At 41.6% G+C, this 21,554-nt stretch overlaps 1 protein-coding gene across 1 annotated transcript in view; it reads left to right on the top strand.

Annotated features, from left to right (window-relative positions):
• Positions 1-21,554, top strand: part of snd1 (staphylococcal nuclease and tudor domain containing 1) — a 271,331-nt gene that overhangs the window by 74,277 nt on the left and 175,500 nt on the right. The window contains exon 15 of the mRNA XM_049567171.1: positions 5,403-5,544. Coding sequence (XP_049423128.1) covers positions 5,403-5,544 — 142 coding nt within the window. The remainder of the gene's footprint in view (positions 1-5,402; positions 5,545-21,554) is intronic.

Below are 21,554 nucleotides of genomic sequence, written 5' to 3'. Positions count from 1 at the left end.
AGCATAGCTCCTCCTTTGGCTAGTCTGCCGGAAATGAGAAGAAGAGTAAGAAGAAGATGACAACGACATGGCTGCATAGACATATTTTATATGCAGATTTGACCATTGCCCAGCCTTCAAATGGTACAGGTGGACAGAGCCAGTGGGTGGAGCTGAAATAAAATTCCACTTATATCTATCTCTCAATCTAGATATCGTTCTACTGTTCTGTCGTTCTAGCTATTGTTCTATCGTTCTGTCTATCGTTCTGTCGGCTGATCTGTCATTCTATCGGTCAATATCATTCTTTCTATCATTCTGTCTATTGTTCTATTTTTCTATTGTTCTATCGTTCTATCATTCTTTCTATCGTTCTGTCTGTCATTCTATGGTTCTATCTATTCATTGTTCTATCGTTCTATCTGTCGTTCTATCGTTCTATCTGTCGTTCTATCGGTCTGTCTATCATTCTTTCTATCATTCTGTCCATCGTTCTATCTATTCTATCGTTCTGTCGGCTGATCTATCATTCTATCGGTCAATATCATTCTTTCTGTCGTTCCATCTATTGTTCTATTTTTCTATTGTTCTATCGTTCTGTCTCATTCTTTCTATCGTTCTATGGTTCTATCTATTCTATTGTTCTATGGTTATCGTTCTAGCTATTGTTCTATTGGTCTGTCGGTCTATCTATCATTCTTTCTATCGTTCTGTCCATCGTTCTATCTATTCTATTGTTCTGTCGTTGTATCTATCATTCTATCTGTCAACATCATTCTTTCTGTCGTTCTACCTATTCTATTTTTCTATTGTTCTATCGTATCTATCATTCTATCGGTCAACATCATTCTTTCTAACTTTCCATCTATTGTTCTATTTTTCTATTGTTCTATCTCCCATTCTTCCTATTGTTCTATGGTTCTATCTATTGTTCCATCGGTCTGTCGGCCTGTCTATCATTCTGTCCATTGTTCTATCTATTCTGTTCTTCCATCATTCTGTCATTCTATTGTTCTATCATTCTATGATATGATTCCCATCCATCCATTCATCCATAAGCTGAAGTCAACTCAGGTCTTTTCACTGCACTGGGGATGCATGATATTGGATTTTTTGCAGATATCCCATATGCCAATACTGTCTGATCCCATTGTAGTGTTGATATTATCAAGCATCCCTATTTGTGACACATGGTGCACTTTTAAATAGTCGCTCTGAACAGCAGAGTCTGCTTGTTTGTAAATTCAGAGCACTGTTGGGGTGTACCATTTCTTGGTTATTCAGAGCACCAGCTGCAGAGGCTCTGAGCACTCTGTAAGGAGATGCCAGGACCATGGGTGCCAAATGCAGTGAAGGTGAAACATAACCGTTTCTTGATTCATACACAATTAGGGAAATTGGCACAAACCTGATCTGATTCAGCTTGGGGGAATGTTGAGAAATTGTGTAATTTTAATGCCAAACAATTATGCAATCCGGGCAGAGGATCAAAGCTTTAATCGGATCACCCAAGACGAATTCTGATACCAGGTGTAAACAGGGCCTGAGGAGCTTCACTAGGCAGTATGTGCAGCTTGTTAATCCTCTGTAGTAGCTGTAATAGCAACAATTGCATGGTCCCTCACTGACTTCCCACCTACAGACTAGTCAGAAGTCATGTCTATTTGAAATGGCTTCAAACTGTGGTCAATGGACCCAGCTATCACCCTCACACCTTGGTAGTTTTTTTAGACCTCACAGCTCAAAATGCTATCAAACCACAAAAAATGTATGCGAAAGCTGTAACGTTGTGTTATTCGGAATCGTTCGAGTGCCTTTTATGTATCTCTGTACTTGTCGACCAGCCATCTCCTTATAAATTTTGATTCTGATGGTCTCCTGTGAATGACTCGAAATTGAACTTCAGAAACATTAGCATCTCATTGTCTCTCTCACTTGAGCTCTCGTGTAGCGCTTGTACTCGTCGGCTCTACAGAGACATTTGGTTAAATTAATCAGGCTCTCTTTTTCTGTATTTTTCATTTCAGCTGAGAACCAGGTTTGCCTGTCGTGTACAAGCTCTGCGAGCCGCTGTCTCAACTTCCATTTGAACAGAGGCATTCGGCCAAATTACTAAAGCTCTTTAACACCAGCAGGACTTTGATGTGTGGCTAATAAGTCCGACAGCGCTCTGCGTAACTGCTCTCAGATGTTATGCTGTTCCACGTTGTCATTATCGTAACCTCCCTGTGTCTTATTGTGTCAGCAGGACAGATAAATTACTGGACCCTGTAAAAATAATTATGACAGGGAATTGTTGTGCTGACTGAGCAGCGCGGTGCTATTTCATCAGGGGTTTTAGTGCGTTTTATACTTATAAACTGCCTGAACTTAACAGGCTAAACTGACCACATTCTGTGTGGCTTGGGAGTAGTTTCAAGGGGGAGGTGCTCAATTATTAATTTACTTTAATAACAACGAGGAGAAGCAATATATGCCACACCCTACTTCCAACTGGAGATTTCACACATCTCACTCATTAAAATCTGTCCCAGTAACCCAGCACAGGCTACAGCTGGCTTTACATTTTAACACGATTGTGCTGTGTCATGCGTTTATGTGTGACATCAGCACCGTGAAGCCCCTCTAAACTCTGCCTTATTAGTGCCACCCTGTCAGCAGTTGAGGTCAGTGCCATTACATGCAGCTGCAGCTCCTCCTCCCTCTTAGTATTTCCACGCAGGATTTGCAGCACAGTCTCCAGGATTGTTGCCAGTCAGCGCCAGTAGGCGTGTGTGTGCACGCGCACGCACCAGTTGTTTGGCTAGGCTAATGTAATGAGCATTCTAAAGGACCAAAATAGCAACATAGCCCCCCCAATCTTTCCCCTGCCTTCTCTCTTTTTCTTCTCCCCTTTCTCCTCTGTGCTACACGCCCACACACAGCTGACACGTGCACAGGCGCTCCCCCTCCACGTACACATGGAGACACACACTCCCATACGTCAGCATCCTCTCGCTTGGTGGTAGAGGCTTGCTGAAAGGGATTATGTACATTGAGTGGGATGCAGTCACAAATAGAGTAGAGATAGCTTTATAAACATATAGTGTAGGAGATGATCAGAGGTGGTGGGAGGAGAGTGGATAAAGCACTTGACTCACCTCGTACCTCGAAAGGTTGCATAATGAGGTTCTCTCCTCTCTCGTGTCTCTTCCTTTTTTTTTTTTTTTTCTGAACCAAGTTAGACTGCACATCCCACTCACTGCAGGTGCTGGAAATGTGTTTGTGTGAACGGCTGAATGTTTGGTTCTGTTGTCTCCCACTCAAGGGGCTATTTCGGACCGCAGTGGGTGGAGTTCAGGTGGTGGATCTTGTGGCTAAAGCACATACCCTTTACTCACAACGTCCTGTGTTAGTGTCCCTCTGGTGCTGCGTGATGCCTCTAGTCCATCTCCTCTTATACCGCCCTTCGTGTCATGTCCTCCTCAAAACAGCTAAGAATATATCTGCCTGTCTCAAACATGTCTGGTGATTTTTACAATTGGAGATTTAATTTTTTTTGCCCTGATTTTCCTTGTTTGAACTCCACCCTCCCTTACAGGCACTGCCACACACACACACACACACACACACACACACACACACACACACACACACACACACACACTGCTCTGGTCCATGACTGATTGTTGTGCCTACTTGCTCATGCCTGGAGTAGGCGCACATTAAATTATTTTTTTAATCGTTTATGAATCTGCCACCGCATCACCAGTCCTGCCTGGAATACGCATGATTTAGCTCTGCTTGTAATTTTGGCGCAGGCAAAACAATAAGCTCGTGACTCACCCTTGCAGACAGAGATGGAGGCAGGAGGGTAGAGAATTAGTTTTGATTGCATGAGTTACCAGACGTGTCACTGATAAGCAGAGCGGACTTCATTAGGGCAGACTGAGATTTGAAGATATCTGGAAAAAGCCCACAGATTCTGTTGTCAATAAACCTATTTAGGCTGGCGTGTCTATTTTGGGTTCTTTTCATTTGAATTTTTTTGGTGGATGCTGCATCCAGGTTGATTTGTCTCACTGTTTTGTATCATATATTTTCCATTCTTAAGTTTCACTGTGACCCAATACTTGAAATAAGTATATAAAGGGTCTTCAGTTTTGTTCTCTGACACACTGTTGATGCATCGGATATCAGGAAGTGTTCTCAAGTCTTTGCCCGTCAAATATAGGTGGGTGGTTTATCGGTTATTCTTAATGTATTGTGGCTTATTCCACCTGGAATGTTTGAAATGACAGTATCATGAAGATTGAGTATAAATTGTCATCCTGCCCCAGACAATACTTAATATAATTTTATTATTACAATACTTTATTTAACTTTATTATAACTGTATTTTATTTAACAGTAGTTTATTGAACTTATGCACAATATCAGCACGTCATCAGAATCAGCAGTACTTTATTTTTCTTTATTATAACAGTACTGTACTTACCTTTATTATAATAGTACTTTACTTAGCTTTATATAACAATACTTTACTTACCTTTGTATAACAGTACTTTATTTACCTTTATTATAACAGTTCTTTATTCACCTTTGTTATAACACTTCTTTGTTCACCTTTTTATAACAGTACTTTATTTACCTTTATTATAACTTCTTTGTTCACCTTTTTATAACAGTACGTTATTTACCTTTATTATAACAGTTCTTTATTCACCTTTTTATAACAGTACTTTATTTACCTTTATTATAACACTTCTTTGTTCACCTTTTTATAACAGTACGTTATTTACCTTTATTATAACACTTCTTTGTTCACCTTTTTATAACAGTACGTTATTTACTTTTATTATAACAGTTCTTTATTCACCTTTTTATAACAGTACTTTATTCACCTTTATTATAACAGTTCTTTATTCACCTTTTCATAACAGTACTTTATTTACATTTATTATAACAGTACTTTATTTACCTGTATTATAAATGGCACTTTATTCACCTTTTTATAACAGTACTTTATTTACCTTTATTATAACGGCACTTTATTTATGTTTTGATAACAGTACTTTATTTACCTTTAATATAACAGTACTTTATTTACCTTTATTATAATGGCACTTTATTTACCTTTTTATAACAGTCCTTTAAGTACTTTTATATAACAGTACTTTATTTAGTAATTAATATTTTAGTCGTCTACATTCCTTAAGAGAACATTTTAAAATGTTTAGATATTATTGTTTATCACAAAATAGCCTAAAAGTATCGCAATATTTTTCCCACTGTCAAACAGACATATATATGCATTTATACATATTGCGACACCACATCCTTAGATTTCATTCAGTAAATTTTCTTTTAAGTGAGCTGCATAACTTTTAAAGGGTCTTGCATGAAGTATGATCTAACCTCACTTGTTTCCTTTTGTCCATTAGGAGACACAGAAAGCCAAGCAGTTCTTGCCCTTCCTGCAGAGGGCTGGCCGGTCAGAAGCTGTGGTAGAATACGTCTTCAGTGGCTCCCGCCTCAAGCTGTACATGCCCAAAGAAACCTGCCTCATCACATTCCTTCTTGCCGGTGGGTACAGCTCTTTCTTTGTCCATTGTGAAGGTCACCTCCTTTAGTGTCATCTAAGCTGCTCACTATGTCTGTGCAGGCATCAGTTGCTGCCATGTCAAAGTTCATTGGTATATCATTTAGTGTGTATTGGAGCAAATACATATTGAGACTTCTGCCAGCTCAGAGATCAGAGTTCAAGCTCTCCTCTCTCCTCTCACCTCTCAGCAGGCGACCCTGACAGGGCAAGGGGAAAGCCGGGTGTATTGCACCAACCCCAGCCCACCTTCTTTCAAAGCACCAGGGTTGGCATGAAGCATGTGTCCCCTTTGACCTCACCTCCCCCTCTCTGGCTCTCTTCCACGTCTGAAATGGACTCATGCTCTGCTGTCCACGTCTTTTCAGTTTTACCGTAGTGGTCATCTTCATTAGAAACTGGCCACCGTGTCGGGGTAAAGGGACGTTTAAACTCCAGTGAATGGTCAGGTATTGTCAGGGTTTTAACGCTGTGTGAGCATGGTGGGAAAAAGAAAATCTTTTTCAATCCTTCTCTTACTCAGAGTGTCTGAGGAGAAAGTGAAGTTGTACATTTTCAGCAACAGTCCGTTTATCCTTCTTACCTGAGGTTGTTTTTGCTTGTCTCCTACATGATGAGCAATATAGGAGCACAGGGGACACCCAATGAATTGGAAAGAAAAAAATATTTTTCTCACCCCCTCATGCTCAAGAGTGTCTGAAAGGACAGTAAAGTTGTACATTTTCAGTTTCTGTTTATTCTTTATTCCTGGGTTTGTTTGTGCTTGTCTCCTACATGATGAATGGTATAGGAGTGCAAGAAATTGAGCCACAACTATTAGTTCAGTCAGGAGAGACAAAAGAATGAAGTAAAGATGGTATTTACACGGAATATGAGTGTACAGATTAATGGGCGATTTGTGCTGAGTCGTTGAGGCTTTGACACCAGAGGGAGATATTTTGTGATCGAGGGACATCTGAGCGGCAGCAGGATAAATCCCCCCATGGAGTCCAGACAGTCAGTATGTTTATATGCACGCAGTAGTCGAGCTAAGCTCATAGCTCGGCTTATCAGTCAAGTCGGACTTCTCGTCTTGTCTGAGTATGCATGCAGAAGAGAAAATTGAATTTCTGACCAAGTACATCTGACTCCGGCACTGTATTCTTTTTAATATTGCGTATTGAACTAGTTTGGGGTTCTTGTTCTGAAACTTTTTTTTTTTTTTTTAAAGTGTTTTTCTACCATCCATAAACTTCAAAATGTTTAGCTCTGTTAGCTGTCAGAGCATGATTGTGGTTTCCTCGTCCATCCAGAACTGCGTCTTCTCCTCCTCGGCTGCCATGATGTTTGTTTGTTTGTTTTTCCGGGTGTTACTGCACTGCTGCTACGTCATCTCCTTCTTCTTCAGGGTGAAAGCCCGCAAAAGAGAAGGTGGTGCATGCGTAGAGCACCTAGTTCGACCCCGGTTGGACTAAGTGGATTCATGCAGCAATATCGTGATTTTCAATGGAATTATCTAGGTGTGTTAGTCGAGCTACAGATAGTCCAATTTCAGTCGGACTAAGCCAATAATTTGATTTTCTCAAGCTGCTGTAAATGTACTGACTGATGGTAGAGGTGGCTGATGATTCTGAGGCTAATGACCGCCGAGGCAGATGTGGCTGATGAATCTGAAAAACTGGGTGGCGATGGGGAGGTGCAGGGCACGCACGACGGCAGCAAAAAAGAACCATATTTAAAATGAGGTGCAGTAAGATGATAGACTGACACAGAAGGTGTGTCGCTGTGCTATTGGTTGATTGTGAATTGGCTGATGACTCAATTTACCTACCCAGATAATGACATCTAGAGATAGTGAGTGAGCATTTGTCCAAGGAGTGAATGACAGGGTGAGAAAGAAAGCCTGAGCATGAAAAGTGACTGAACATCATTCTTCACCCTTAGTTGTGGGGTATTCCACATTTTCCCCTATTTTATTGTACAGACACGTTCATTTATCGGGAAAGCAATCGGCAGATTAATAGATAATTAAAATAAAGCTTTCACGAATGGGGCCATTTTCAGCCTTTCTACCTGTTTTCAGCAGGAGAAAATAACTGTAGTTTAGGGCAAGATGCAGATGGAATGAAATACAGACTGTTTGATAGCAGGTCTAGTCATTTATTTCAGCTCCACGACCGTCTTGACAGTTTGCGCTAGTCATAAAAACACAGAGACTGTATCTTTGGCAGCCAACAGTGATTTGCACAACCCCTCAGATCATGGTAAAGGGTGAGAATGCTTATCCCTTTCCACAACGGATGATGCTCTTTGTTATAGTCGCAATAAAAACCTGTTTCAATCCATCTCCATTTCAGTCATACATTTTGCCAGCCTTACAGTCCCTCTCCATTTCCTGTAGGACAAAACAAACACCATATATTTCTGACAAACACTCAGATTCAGCTTAATTATGCGTGGCTGAATTGTCGATGCATTAATTAATTTTGTAATTTGCGTCTGATTGTCTTTTGCTCTCCACTGATGGTTTTTGTAATTGGATTTATTTGTCCACCGCCTTCCCCCAAGACATATCGACACGACCCCTGCCAATATGCAGTCTGCAATACAGGAGAGCGCGAGATATTTTAGCACCGGTTTGACAATTTCCCCTTAATGAGAGTACTTAGTGAAAATGTCAGGTGTGTGTGAGATGGTGTTTACATAGTCTACTTTTTGAATTATTTTATTCAATCAAAGGTTATTAGCGAATCGTAAGAAGCACATTAGAGCTGATGACCTCCGAGCGTATTTGATTAAGGCCGTCCCCAGAAGAAAAGATTCATCTGCTGAAGATGAGACAACGCATATTGTCTTTGATACACACATTAGGCTGGATTAGCCCTGATTGATACAAATGATTCCCTTCCCTGTTTTGTGCATCTTTAACCTTTATTCCAATTAGAGTCCTCTGTATCGCCTGAAGGAGCTCCCTTGTGTGTCTCCCTATAGGTGTACGAGTGCTTCTTTGAATCATTTTTCATGTTCATCTTGTTTTTTTTTCTCACAGAGATGTTTATGAGATACAATATAAAGTCTTGTGGGTCTCGGCCTCGGTGTCTCTGTGCATGTATGTTCTTGTATGCATGTTTTACTTTATCTGATAGCTGATGTTAAGCCTTTAACCATACATGACATGAAGCCCGTAGGCACAAACAGCCCCATATTATCTCGCTACCTCTAATCTCCAAGCGCCTCCTATCTCCTTCCACTTTCTCTTTCTTGTCAAAGTTATCTTTCCGTGTTTTATTCACCCGTCTGCACCACAGGCTGTGTTTGAAATGACACACATGATAAATAGGCTGTTTATCTGGTGTATGAAACAGCAGAAGCCCTTTGGACCTTTTCTCTTTAAACTTTCATATCGGTGACAGATAATGAGGTGTGTTGAGAGCAGATCTTAGTTAACAGATCTAAGCGTGTTTCAGATGTGCTCAGGATTTTAAAGTTAAATCAGCCTCTCGTCATTGAAGTAGCAGGGTAGGAAATATTCATGTCCGGATATAGTCATGTACATACTGAACTGAATGCAAAATATACACATTTTTCAGTATAACCTTCAGTGGAAAGAGGTTTTGGGAGGTGTATGGCAACATTTGTACTAAACTCAAATTTATAATGCATTGTATAATACAGTCACTGGCCACTTTATTAGGTACACCTTGCTAGTGCCAGGTTGGAGCCCCTTTTGCCTTCAGAACTGCCATAATTCTTCTTAGTACTGATTCAACAAGGTCCTGGAAACATTCCTCAGAGATTTTGGTCCATACTGACGTGACAGCATCACACAGCTGCGGCAGATCTGTCGGCTGCACATCCATGATGCGATTAGTATCCCCCTCCAGCCCAAGGCAGGATGGATCCATGACGCCAAATTCTGACCCTACCATCTGAATGTGGCAGCAGAAATCCAGACTCATCAGACCAGGCAACATTTTTCCAATCTTCTATTGTCCAGTTTTGGTGAGCCTGTGTGAACTGTAGCCTCAGTTTCCTGTTGTTAGCTGACAGGAGTGGCACCTGGTGTGGTCTTCTGCTGCTGTAGCCCATCTGCTTCAAGGTTGGACGCGTTGTTGGTTCAGAGATGGTCTTCTGCAGACCTTGGTTGTAACCAGTGGTTATTTAAGTTACTGTTGCCTTTCTATCATCTTGAACCAGTCTGGCCATTCTCCTCTGACATCTGGCATCAACAAGACATTTTCACCCAGAGAACTGGCTGCTCACTGGATATTTTCTCTTTTTCAGACCATCCTCTGTAAACCCTAGAGATGGTTGTGTGTGAAAACCTGGAATACTCAGACCGGCCAGTCTGGCACCAACAACCACGCCGGGTTCAGAGTCACTTAAATCAAGTTTCTTCCCCATTCTGATGCTCGGTTTGAACTCGTCTTCACCATGTCTACATGCCTAAATGCATTGAGTTGCTGCCACATGATTGGCTTATTAGCTGTTAGTGTTAACAAGCAGTTGAACAGGTGTACCTAATAAAATGGCCGGTGAGTGTATACACCCATACAAACAGAACAGTTGCTTAAGCCTTCATAATACATATTGTCTTAAAACCATAGTTGTAAGGTGTGACCTTGAAGAGACACCCCAAAATCCATATCAGACATTTTTTCTCTTACCTGGAGCGCTTTTTTTTCCCCAGACTGTTTTAAATAATGGACGTAGCTACCGTGGCATCACCCATTGCCAGAGATGACCCTATTTGGACGAAATGGTGGAGCTGTGAATGAACAAGGCCCTTAAATATGTGTAACTTCAAGTTTTAAGAATAACTTGAGTAACAGGGTAATGATTTCTGGAAGGAGACATTGCTGTTGAGTTTTTCAAATGTATCTTTTTGCTGCTTTGAGCACTGCAAGCTGAGTGTCATCTAATTCCATTATAGTGGAGAGAAGGCCGACATCTCCACAGCCGATATCTCCAACAGTAGCCCACTCACACCAACACAATCTAGATTGATAAACAACACCACAGGTAAAAGAAAAAATATGTATTTTTTGATTTTGTGGTGAACTGTCCCTTTAATGCTTTTACAAAATCAAGTATCCCAACTCCTTTTAATTGCCCTTTCATTTTGTTTTAAAGGTTATAAGCTGAGCTCCATCATGCTCAGTAATTGTAAGTTGCTCTCAGTAAATATTGACTCCATGCAGACAAATGGGGATTATGTTCTGCTTGCTGCTGTTTTGCTGCTGTCAAAACAAGTCTTGTATTAGTCATCTGTTTCATTAGCCGTGTTCTCTTCATACTGTATTCATCGTGGCCAAATTTTTATTCTTTAACAATGTCGTGGGAGGCCATTGAAGAACAAACTGTTTACAGTAGAGCAGCGAAATGAAATGATCCCAAGGCAGTAAGTGATGTAACACATCAAGTCAGAATTATAATACCAGAAACCCAGAACATGCATCTCTGGATCTGAACTACCGGCTTGCTTAGCCAGTGGCGCCCTCTCCCCCTAGTTTTATCCATATTATTTGTCCTGATTTAATACCGAACCCCATCCATTGCTTGTTCCTCCAGTGAGGCACCTCAAAGCCTCAGTATCTTCCTCGCACACAGTCTCCTTCCTCCTCCAGAGTTTTCCTTGATGGGTAAAGACAGCGCTTTAAGAAAAAAAGAGGGGTGAGGAAACAAAGAGAAGCCTGTGCTTCAAAGGGGGCCGGAGGTGTGCTCCAGGAGTTGAAGGGAAGTTCCTTCTCCTCTCCTCCCACATCACCTTTCCTTTCTTCTCCTCGCGCTCGCTGGCCTGTGCGGTGTCACTTCCGCATGCAAGTTTGATAAAGGGTAAAGAAGTCATCCTGTTTCCGAAAGAGAAAGGAGGGTTTCTATGCAGGAAAGGGATTTGAGAATGCTGGGGGGGGTTAGAGGGATGATGAAAGGAGGAGGAGGTGAACTAAGAGACACGGAGGCAGAAAGGACAGGGGAGGGTAAAGAGGAGACAAAAAAAAGTGCAATTGATGTGGAGTACGTGGGTATAAAGGCCTGTTGAAGCTGAGGGAGACCAGGCAGCAAAAAGGCCGTAAAAGTTTACTAGCTCCAGTAGCTCTCAGAGTTTCAAATGGAGGCCACAGCAGGTGAAGCGTACTCTCAAAGTTACTCAGAAAGGTATGTTGAGCAGCAGTCTGTCAAAAAGATGAAACACCCATCACTCGGACACAAAGATTTACAGTGTCAGCAAGAAGCATTAGCCATCGCAGTGTGTGGCTTAGTGCCATTTGTCTGATTTTTGATATCTGTGTGTGTGTGTATGGTTGTGTTTGTGTGTGTGTATGGTTGTGTTTGTGTGTGTGTGTGTGTGTGTGTGTGTGTGTGTGTGTGTGTGTACACCTGTGTGCTGCTGTTACACTTCCTGCAGTGTGTGAGTGCAGGAGATGGAAAGATGGTGGAGAAGTGGAGCAGAAAATTTGTAGACTTGTTTCCTAAAAATATGTCTGTGTGCAAAAAAAGAAAAAGTTTAGCATAGTAGCAAGTCAGTCAGGAGAAGTCTGCAAATAAAATGTTATTGTGCTCAGCTGTGACCTCTGCGTATTAGTGTCCTTGTGCGTGACTGCAGTGCTGCATCTCATTGAGATTCAGTTATTAAAAAACACGGGGTTCGGATGTTCTGAAGCCTTGAGACACTTTTAAGGCCTGCTATATAATAAAGTTGCTGGTAAGGAGGACATAATAACTCGTGTTAATAACACTTTATTGGCATTTCCTTTACTACACTATGAGCTGTAATCGTGAACATAAACTGGGGCGATGAGCTGCATCAGTCTACAACAAATCAATCATCCTTCAGGGCTGATGCTCACGTCTAACCCCCATCTAATACTTAACTTTAATAAATAACAAATTGAGTTTGCTTTGCATGAGAAATGATTAAATGTTAATTTCATTATAGATTATTATGCATCTGTCTAGTGAAGGTGACATCTGATATGTTCCTCAGTGCATTGAGACCTGCAATGAAACCACAATTATTGCTATTTCTCAGCATTAGTAACTTGTCACAGGCCTTCTTAAAGCTTACACCTTGTTATTTTGGTTGCATTATCGAACCAGATAAAAAGAGACCATAGGCCCGTTTCCACCGCATGAACTTCGGGGTAATTTTACAGGACCGGGGCCGTTGGTGCGTGTCTCCACCGCAGGAACCACCCCTGAAGGACAGAGTTTCGGAACTTCTACAGGGGCTGAACAAGTCCCTGCCTTGGAGCAGGTACTCACAAGGGCCCCGAAAAACTCCTGGGTGGGGCTTGGGGTTTACTTGGTGCTGATTGGATATACTCAAGGCGGGATGTGACGTCAACAGAAAGTGACAAAATAGCTAGCATTTTTAAAACTCAGCAGACCACGTTGCCCTGGTTAAAATGGTCGCGCAACGATAACGTCACATCCAGAGCCCGGTAACTTTACAGGAACCTTTCTCCTACTCCGCCTTCTCAGTGGAGACAAGGCGGTTGAGAGGGCTGAGGACATTCCTGTAAAGTTCCTGCCTCCCAAATAGTACCAGGAGCTTCTTCAGTGGAAACGGGCCTCATGCCACAGGGTAGTTTTTTAGAAATTGGCAACCAATTCTTAGCTCTTGCTTGCTATCAGTTCAACTAGGGATATCAACGGTTAATTGGTTAACTATACTCCTGAGACCCTGTGTCCTCATGTGATGACATCACATTTCGGGTTTATTTGACCTTATACTTCATTCTGCTTAACTAAGACCTGTTGTCCTCGTTCATGGACACTTTTTTGTGCCATCTAGTGGTAGTAAGAGCACAATACACTAATCCATGAAAAAACAAGATGGCAGCCATCTTTGCCATGTCAGTCTGCAGCTGATCCCGACCCAAAAGTGGATAAGGTCCAAAACCTGTTCACATTTATGGTTGAAATGTGTTTATTATTTATTAAATGTGATTAGTAATGTTTGTAGTTTGACATGGCAACAAATTTTTACCAATTTTAGATACAGTAATAAGACGCTCTTACTTAAGAAGTATTCGCTTTTTTATCGTCTTGTTTGAGGACATTGGGCCTCATTATTGACAGGGTTTAGTTTTTTATACTTATTGGGTCCTACTTATCCCAATTAGCAAGGAAAAATGCATACCAAACAAAGCTTCACGTCTCAGGAGGATATCGGTTAATTTTGCGTAATCATGAGATTATGCATTGCGACCTACCCAGGTCTGGTGGGAGCTAGCTAGTGTTAGCAGCACTGCTCATTCGGCCATCACTGCTAGTAACGCCATCCTGACCCAACAGTGTTGCTGTGAAGGCATTATGCCCAACCTTTAGTCTCACCCTGTTAAGTTAGTGGCCCAATGTCTAGCCACAAAATCCCCTTTAGCAATGCTAAACACGTTACCACCATTAGCAGTGTCAGCACGGTTAGTGGTGCTAACACATTAACAATGCTAAAAGGGTTTGGTGGTTCAAAATAAAGCCGCTTATTCATGGGAGGATGGCCACAGTGTTTCCCAGGCAACGTTCTCAGGAACAGGATGGTGTTTCCATATGTTAACGTGGCTGGCTTGTGGTCTGTAAACAAAGCCAACAGAAAATAATGTAAAAAGGCGACAAGTTTACATCACAAAACATTAACATTTTAAGTTCTGTAATTGGATGGTACTTTGAAATGCAGCTCTAAAGCTCACTGAGTCAAAGGAGTGCAGGACTAAGATGAAAGGCCCCTTGTATTTCATGTCTTTTTTTTCTCTTTCTCCCCTAAAAATTAACCAGTTAGTTACTGGTCAATTAGTGTCGGCCTGTCAAAAGCAAAATTAAACTGACACCCCTAGTAGCAACCACTTTTTAAGATATATAAAAAGACTGCATTAAAACCTAGGAAATGGCTGGACTGTGTATGAAACACTAGAAGGCTTCTGATTTAAACGAGGGCTTTCAATTTGAAACAGGAAGTGACAGACTCTCGCTCTTACAGCACTGGCCCCACTGCTGCAGTCTAGCCTGAAAATTAATGTAAATACATGTTAAAATAAAGAACAATACACTGAGACACAGTCACACAGCAGAAGGGACCTGCTTTCTCTGGAGCTGTACCCACTGATCATTCAACACACCCCTCCTCTCCTCAGCTCCAGTCAGCGATACAAGTCCCAGCGTGACTAGTGGAGACTGCGCAGCCATTGGCCGCTATCAGAGCATGCGATAGATTTGGAATGAATGAACAGCAATCATAAACACAACAGCTGTATACACCCCATGAGAACGCAATGGAGAACTATAACGGCAGTCATAAACAGCATGGCTGTAAACAAATGCACCCCTGAGGACACAATACAGGACTGTCAGTGGCTATTTATTTTGAAAAAGCAACGGCCAACGTGGAGACGCCGACACTTGCGTCATTAGTCACTCAGACCAATAGTTTAACTTCATCATTCAGTCACCCACCGACAGACTTTGGTGTTTATTTGGCCTTGCATACTGTGGTTCAGCCAAAAATAGAGACAGTAAACAGCATAACGTGCTATTCAAAGTTAATTATTTTTAAATATTGTTTGAATTAGTGATATTTGATATTGTTGTTACCAGAACTGGAATCAGACAACGTTGCATGTGTGCGCAGGCGTCTGTGTAAGAGATACTGTTTGACTGTGGAGTGAAAAGTTCGACTACAGACATTCCTTATTGTCACATTTTCATTATTAAGCTGATGTAAAACTGCAACCATATTTTTAGTTTTGGTTCCAAAGATACCATATCCCAAGGTTTGGTTCTAAAGGTACCATATCCCAAGGTTTGGTTCCAAAGGTACCATATCCCAAGGTTTGGTTCTGAAGGTACCATATCCAAAGGTTTGGTTCCAAAGGTACCATATCGAAAGTGTTTGGTAGAAATGAAAGAGAGTAGCCTGTGTTCACAAATACTGATTGAACTTTCCAAGGCCATTGAAATTACATCTTTGAATTCTTATTCTAGGTGGTGTTCCCCTTTTTAAAAGTTAGTGTTGAGCCCTGATGCCCTTAAAGATATCTGCTGAAATTCACAGCATTCCTCGTTCATGCCTTATTCTTAAAAATCAAATATCACAAATCTAATATTTAAAAAGATCTCCTTGGCACTGCTGTATGCTCTGGAGGAAAGGACGTAGCGGTGCCGAAGCCCCGCCAGAGGTAATGAGGCCTTACATTTGAGAGCCATAGCAAGATAATGGAGAGATGGAGGGATGGATGGAGAGGATAAAAGAGAGATAGTCAAACAATCCTGGGATTTTCCAGAACATCATGCTCCCTTTGTCTGCGCCCCATTCACCCTCGCTAACCTCTTCGTCTTGCCAACCTGCATCTTTCACCCACTGCTGAACGTCCTGTTCGGAACTGACTTGTACCTGGTGAGGGGGAGATATTCATGCAGGGAGGGATGAGGGAGATTAACAAGATGAAAAATGAATTTAAATGGAATGATAGTCATAGGAGGGAAGGAATATCAGAGCTGAAATGACAAATAAATGTACACACTCACAGCTTAGGTCATTGTTTGTTTGCCTGTCGCAGCGCTAATTACGCCTTGTCAACAGCTTGTCAAAAATCAAGAATTACTAACTTAATAACATAAAAAAGAAAGACACTAATTAAATACACAGTGAGCTGACTGTGTCCTGCAAGTATCCATTTATACCTGCAGATATGCCAGAGCGAGAGCACAAAGCTTCTGGCAGGTTACGAGCCAAAAAAGTCAGAGGCTAATCAATACGCTCATAAGTATAGGAATTTGCGACATGATGTACTGTGTTACTATAAATTGCAGTGATGACACTAATGCACAGCAGCCGCACAGTGCCACATTTCTCCCTCCAGCTTCGCTTCTACAAGATGAAGCTCATTATCCCGGTGTGGTTCGGAGAGGAAGAGAGGTCGACTCAATCCTGTTGCCGCTATATGTCGGGTCACCTGAAAACACACTCAGTTACAGGGTATAGAAAATAGATTAGAACATAAACTGCCCGCTAGAAGCTAGAAATGCATGCATATGAATTCATCCAATTAGTTTTGGTTTCTGAGAAGTAGAATAAAGAGCATTCCTCGCTGGCAAGAATCCAGCCTGTATATGTCACTTGTATATATATACATGGCACTTAATAGTACTGTGTCTATGTGCATCTTAATGGCTCCGTGAGTAATAGATTAGTCTCATGAGTACTCCAATTTTATAGTAAATAATAATAAAAAACGTATTCTATTTAAGGCTAAAGTGAGCGGATGCATTTTAGCGTTCTTTTAAAAATATATAGCGAGGTAGCTTCCCTGATATCTATAGGTTGTGCATAACTGACAAAGGCTACATCCCCGATCTTCTTCCAGCTGTTACCGAGAACCTCCGATAAACCAGCAGCAGATCATTGCAGGGTTCTTGGAGGCAAATAGTTAACAAGGGAGTTAGCAATGTAGCTCAGTCCCAGCCCATGTAGTGCTTTGTATACAAGGAGGAGGAGCTTAGAGTCAATTCTAAATGTAACAGGAAGTCAGTGCAGAGCAGCTCAGACTGGCCTGATGTGCTCTCTCCCCTTGGTTCTGGTTCATAGCCGAGCTGAAGACTTTTAAATGAGCTGAAGTCTCTCAGCAGTGTTTTTTGGGAGGCCAGTAAAAAGTGTGTTACAGTAGTTTAGTTGGCTTGAAATAAAGGCATGAATCAGTTTCTCTGCAGCTTTTTCATTTAGAAATGGTCGTGCCTTAGTGATGTTTCTGAGGTGGAAAAATTATGTTTTTGTCACCTTGTTAATGTGGGCCTGGAAGCTCAGATCTGAAGATTTATAACCTGAGATGTAACCCAGGGAGTTAAACTCCCCAGATTATTAAGCAGCAAGAGTATTGGAATTGTAGAAACTTTAAAAATGCATTCAGCTAGTATGGCAGTTAGATTATGAGACAGCAGTTTTAAGAAGTTTTGACATTTTGGGAAAAACACATTTGTTTTCTTTGCTGAGAGTTAGATAAGAAGATTGATATTACTCTTAATATGAGGCAAGAGCCAGGAGGTTATCTTAGCTTAGCACAAACACTGGACGCGGGGTGGGGAAACAGCCTGACTTTACTCAAACGTAAAAAAAAAAAAAAAAAAAAAAAAATCCGCCCACTAGGACCTCAAACACTCACTGACTAACATAAGTGGGACCAAGTCATTGTTTTTCAAGTCAAAAGTCAGTCTCAAGTCTTTGCACTCAAGTCCCAAACCCTTAACCTTGAGTTTTGAGTCCTAGATAATTCACAAGGTGCTCACTAAATGTCAGGACTCTGTAAAACAGAATGCAATGATTTGTAGATCCCCTGTATTCAATTTAATACAGTACAAAAATGAGATATTTAAGTTGAGACTCTACTATGCAAAGTGAAAGCCAGATTACAACATCCAGAAACATCGTCGACTACTCTGGGCCCGAGCTCATCTGACATTGACACAAAGTGCCTGTTACAATCCCACGCCACATTCTGCATGTGCAACAACAGTGTGGTTTCATAGAAAGAGTCCAGGTATTAAATTGGCCTGTCTACAGTCCAGACGTGTTTCTCATTGAAAATGTGTGGCGCATTACGACGCGCAAAACATGACAACAGAGGCCCCAGACTGTTGAGCAATTGAAGTCATACATCAAGTTAGAATGTGAAAGAAGTTCACTTTCAAACCTTCAAAAATCAGCGTCCTTAGTTCCCAAACACTTGAAAAAAATCTTCAGTCTTGAGCCACAAATGCAAGAGGGGGACGAGAGGTGGTGGGCAGAGGCTTAAAAGTCTGGAATTATAATTAGATATGTATCTAACAGTACTTTTGTGTCTGATATGGAGGAAAGATAGAGATTTCTGAAAAGGAAAATTGAGTCTATGCAGATAGAGAATCTGATTTTTGGTGGTGAGGAGGAGGAACCACTGTGTATGTATGACCGAGCAGCACAGCCGTGTGTGCTCGAGCCAAAGGGGCAGGCAGTATTTCATCAGGCGCGCGGCTCAGCCTGAATCACAGATTAAAAATGTTACATCTTCTCCGCGGGGCCTCTCCACCCGTGTCTGAGCCTCGGCTCTACAGAAAGGGGAAGGGAGGAAGAAGCACGGGTGGGACAAGGTGGGGGGAAGTGATACAAACACACAGCGTTATTAAATGAAGCGGCTGATAGCTTGACGTCCTCCAGGAGCTGGGCTGCTGAATTGGGAAACAACACAAATTGATTCTTTAATCTGTTCATTCAGTTGTGCATTCTTTTGTTGGAGTCGTTGCTAACTCTGTTTGCAGTTCTGTCACCAAGGTCTGACACATTTTAAAACCAGGAATCTAATATCCATGTCTAACAGAATGAATGATTGATGCGGTGTACGGTGGACTGACGTGAGGGCTTCAGGCCAGTGTGAGACGCTGCTCTACAACAGCGTCCCGTGTGTGTTTGCTCATGTGTGTAGTGTGATGTCAGCAGTGATCAGTGTACGTCTTGTTTGTCTCCGCGATCAGATAAGATGGATATCCTGTAGTTTGACCCAGATGTTTATCTCGGTGTCAGGCGTGAGTTATGTATCGTGGTGCAGGTTAAAATTGGCTGTGCTAAGTGACTCCCCAGCTTGGTTTAAATGCTGCAGGGAGGAGACTACAGTAAGTGTGTGTGTGTGTGTGTGTGTGTGTGTGTCGCAGGATATTGAGTGCAGTTAGGAAAGCCGTAGATCATTTTCGCTGAGCGTACCTGGTGCATTCGACTGCAGATATGGACCCATGCCTCAGACTTATTTTATTGGACTTTCCATCCAGGATTAATCCATTCATATTTGACCGATTAAAACCAAATTTTTTATGTTTATAATCCTATTACTTTTTCTTTGTGTATTAAGATTTTTCGGGATGTTTTTGTCTTTTAAGAGAGCGTTCGGGCTGGATTAAGACTTGTTGCCGACGTGGGCCTGAAAAGCCCTTTGAGACATTGTACCGCATGTGCTATAAAATGAAACATGACTCCTCTGCGTATTACATTCCCAAGTAGTCACGATTCTCGCAGTTTTTTGGGTTGTATTCTCATGGTTGAATGCACTTATTGTAAGTCTCTTTGGATAAAAGCGTCGGCTAAATGAATGTAATGTGATGTAATGTCGTCTTTTCTGTGGATTATGTTTGAAAAACACAGTCCCACAGTTTTTTATCAGAGCTCCAACCAGCTCAAGCAGCACGGCCAACCCATCTCCCTCCTTGCAAATTACTTCACACGCCAGTTTTTTTAAGGAGTGTGCAGTATTTACCCTCCCATTGTCTTTCCTTCTCCTTTATCCTGCATCCTTCTTCTCTCCTCTTCTCTTTATCCTGGTGCTGTTGTAGCCAGTGTCCCACGTGGAAGCCCTGTCCTGGTCCACTTCTATAAATACCCTCAGATGATCTTGGCCATCAGTGTCTCCTCCTCCTCCTCCTCCTCCTCCTCCTCCTCCTCTTCCTCCTCGCAGCCTTCAGGAAGCTTTTTTTTTTTATCATTGTGTTTTACTAAGCCAGCCGTACACCAAAGGACTTTTCAAGGGATTTCACTGTTGCAGACAAATTTCCAGTGTTGGATGAAATAATGACAGTTTTACCGCGGTTGATGCACGCTCCTGTGATCTTGATTGTTTGGTGTAAGGTGGTCATAACACTCGTATGTGTGATTTCACATGTATTCTTTTATTAAACAAACTGAACTCCGTCCTGTTAAAGTGCACCAAAAAGTTGACCAACAGAAAAAGGACTCAGTACTTTCGAGTTTCTGTTGCCATGTGATGAATTCTACGTTCCACATCTGACGTGCAGTATCTTCCGTGGACCAAACCTGTCCTGCGTCCTTGCAAGCGTTATAGGCTGACATGGTTTCATCTGTTTTTTCAGGTTTCCCAGTGCACTAATATGTGATTTAGAGGGCTAAATTCAACGGCAAAGAGCGAAGCGAACCCGGTGCGCTTGGTGTTCACAAGGCACAGGTTAAGCGAACTGCACTGCAGATCGGAGTTCTCTCGGAGTGTTCACATACGCACAAAAAAAAAAAAATGCTGTGTCACCGCTCTGAGTCCGTTAAGAGGGCTGGAAAGGACCAAATGTGAAAACACCCTTAGTCTTTTTCTTGCCTTGACGTCCCTACAAAATCTGACATGTTCAATATTATTGTAAGTTTTTAGTCTTGGGAAGTTTATAACGAAAAATGCTGTGCTCTCTCAAGCACCCAAAAGGAAGCAACAAAGCCAGGGAGGCGCAAGAACGTGAATGAGTCTTATTTCTAATGGTAAAGGAGGAGAAACTGGTGGAGTTGTGGAGTAAACAAGGGTCATATTTTAGTGAGAAATCTTCATCTTTGTAAAAAATACTTTGAAAAACTCACATTGTCTTTAGATGAGCGAGGGTGTTAAATCTTTTCACATTCTTCTGTCTGGTGTATTGTAGGCATTGAATGTGTGAATAAACCTTTTTGAATTGAAGAATATCTACAATAAAAAATACTCACATAACCTTATATGTGGAGGATAGACTAAGGTTAACAGTGAGATTGTCTGTACATGCTTGTAGGTTATTTAGGTACATTTCTCAGGCGTTCATGTTTACCCTTTATTGATGTACGAATCCTTTTTTACAGCTCCTTGTCATCTAAAGCACAGGAAATCCTTTCATCAGTTTTTTAGAATCTTACAGCCAGAGCGAAAAGATGCAAACAGATTAGAACAAAACTAAAATTAGCATGTCTAAATGGTTTTAATGCTCCCTGTTGTACACTGAAGACATTTATGTCTTACAAAAGGTTGACTCAACAGTTCTTCCTCACTCTTTGGTGCTGACTGTCCTGTGGCCTCATTTAGCCTTTCCTGGGTCATTTTCGTCCTTCACTGCCAGTGTGAATACGCTCAAGTCTCTTGTTCTTGTTCTCATAAATGGGGCAGACATGGGTAGAGGTTTCTGTAGGGAACAGAAAGTGCAAAACAAAACAAAAGCTCGAAGGTTCTTTTTTTATCTAGCTTTGAAATCAGCTAGGAAATGG

Source organism: Epinephelus fuscoguttatus, linkage group LG22 (assembly GCF_011397635.1).
Source record: "Epinephelus fuscoguttatus linkage group LG22, E.fuscoguttatus.final_Chr_v1".
NCBI lineage: Eukaryota > Metazoa > Chordata > Actinopteri > Perciformes > Serranidae > Epinephelus > Epinephelus fuscoguttatus.
This window is presented reverse-complemented; position numbering and strand designations above follow the sequence as displayed.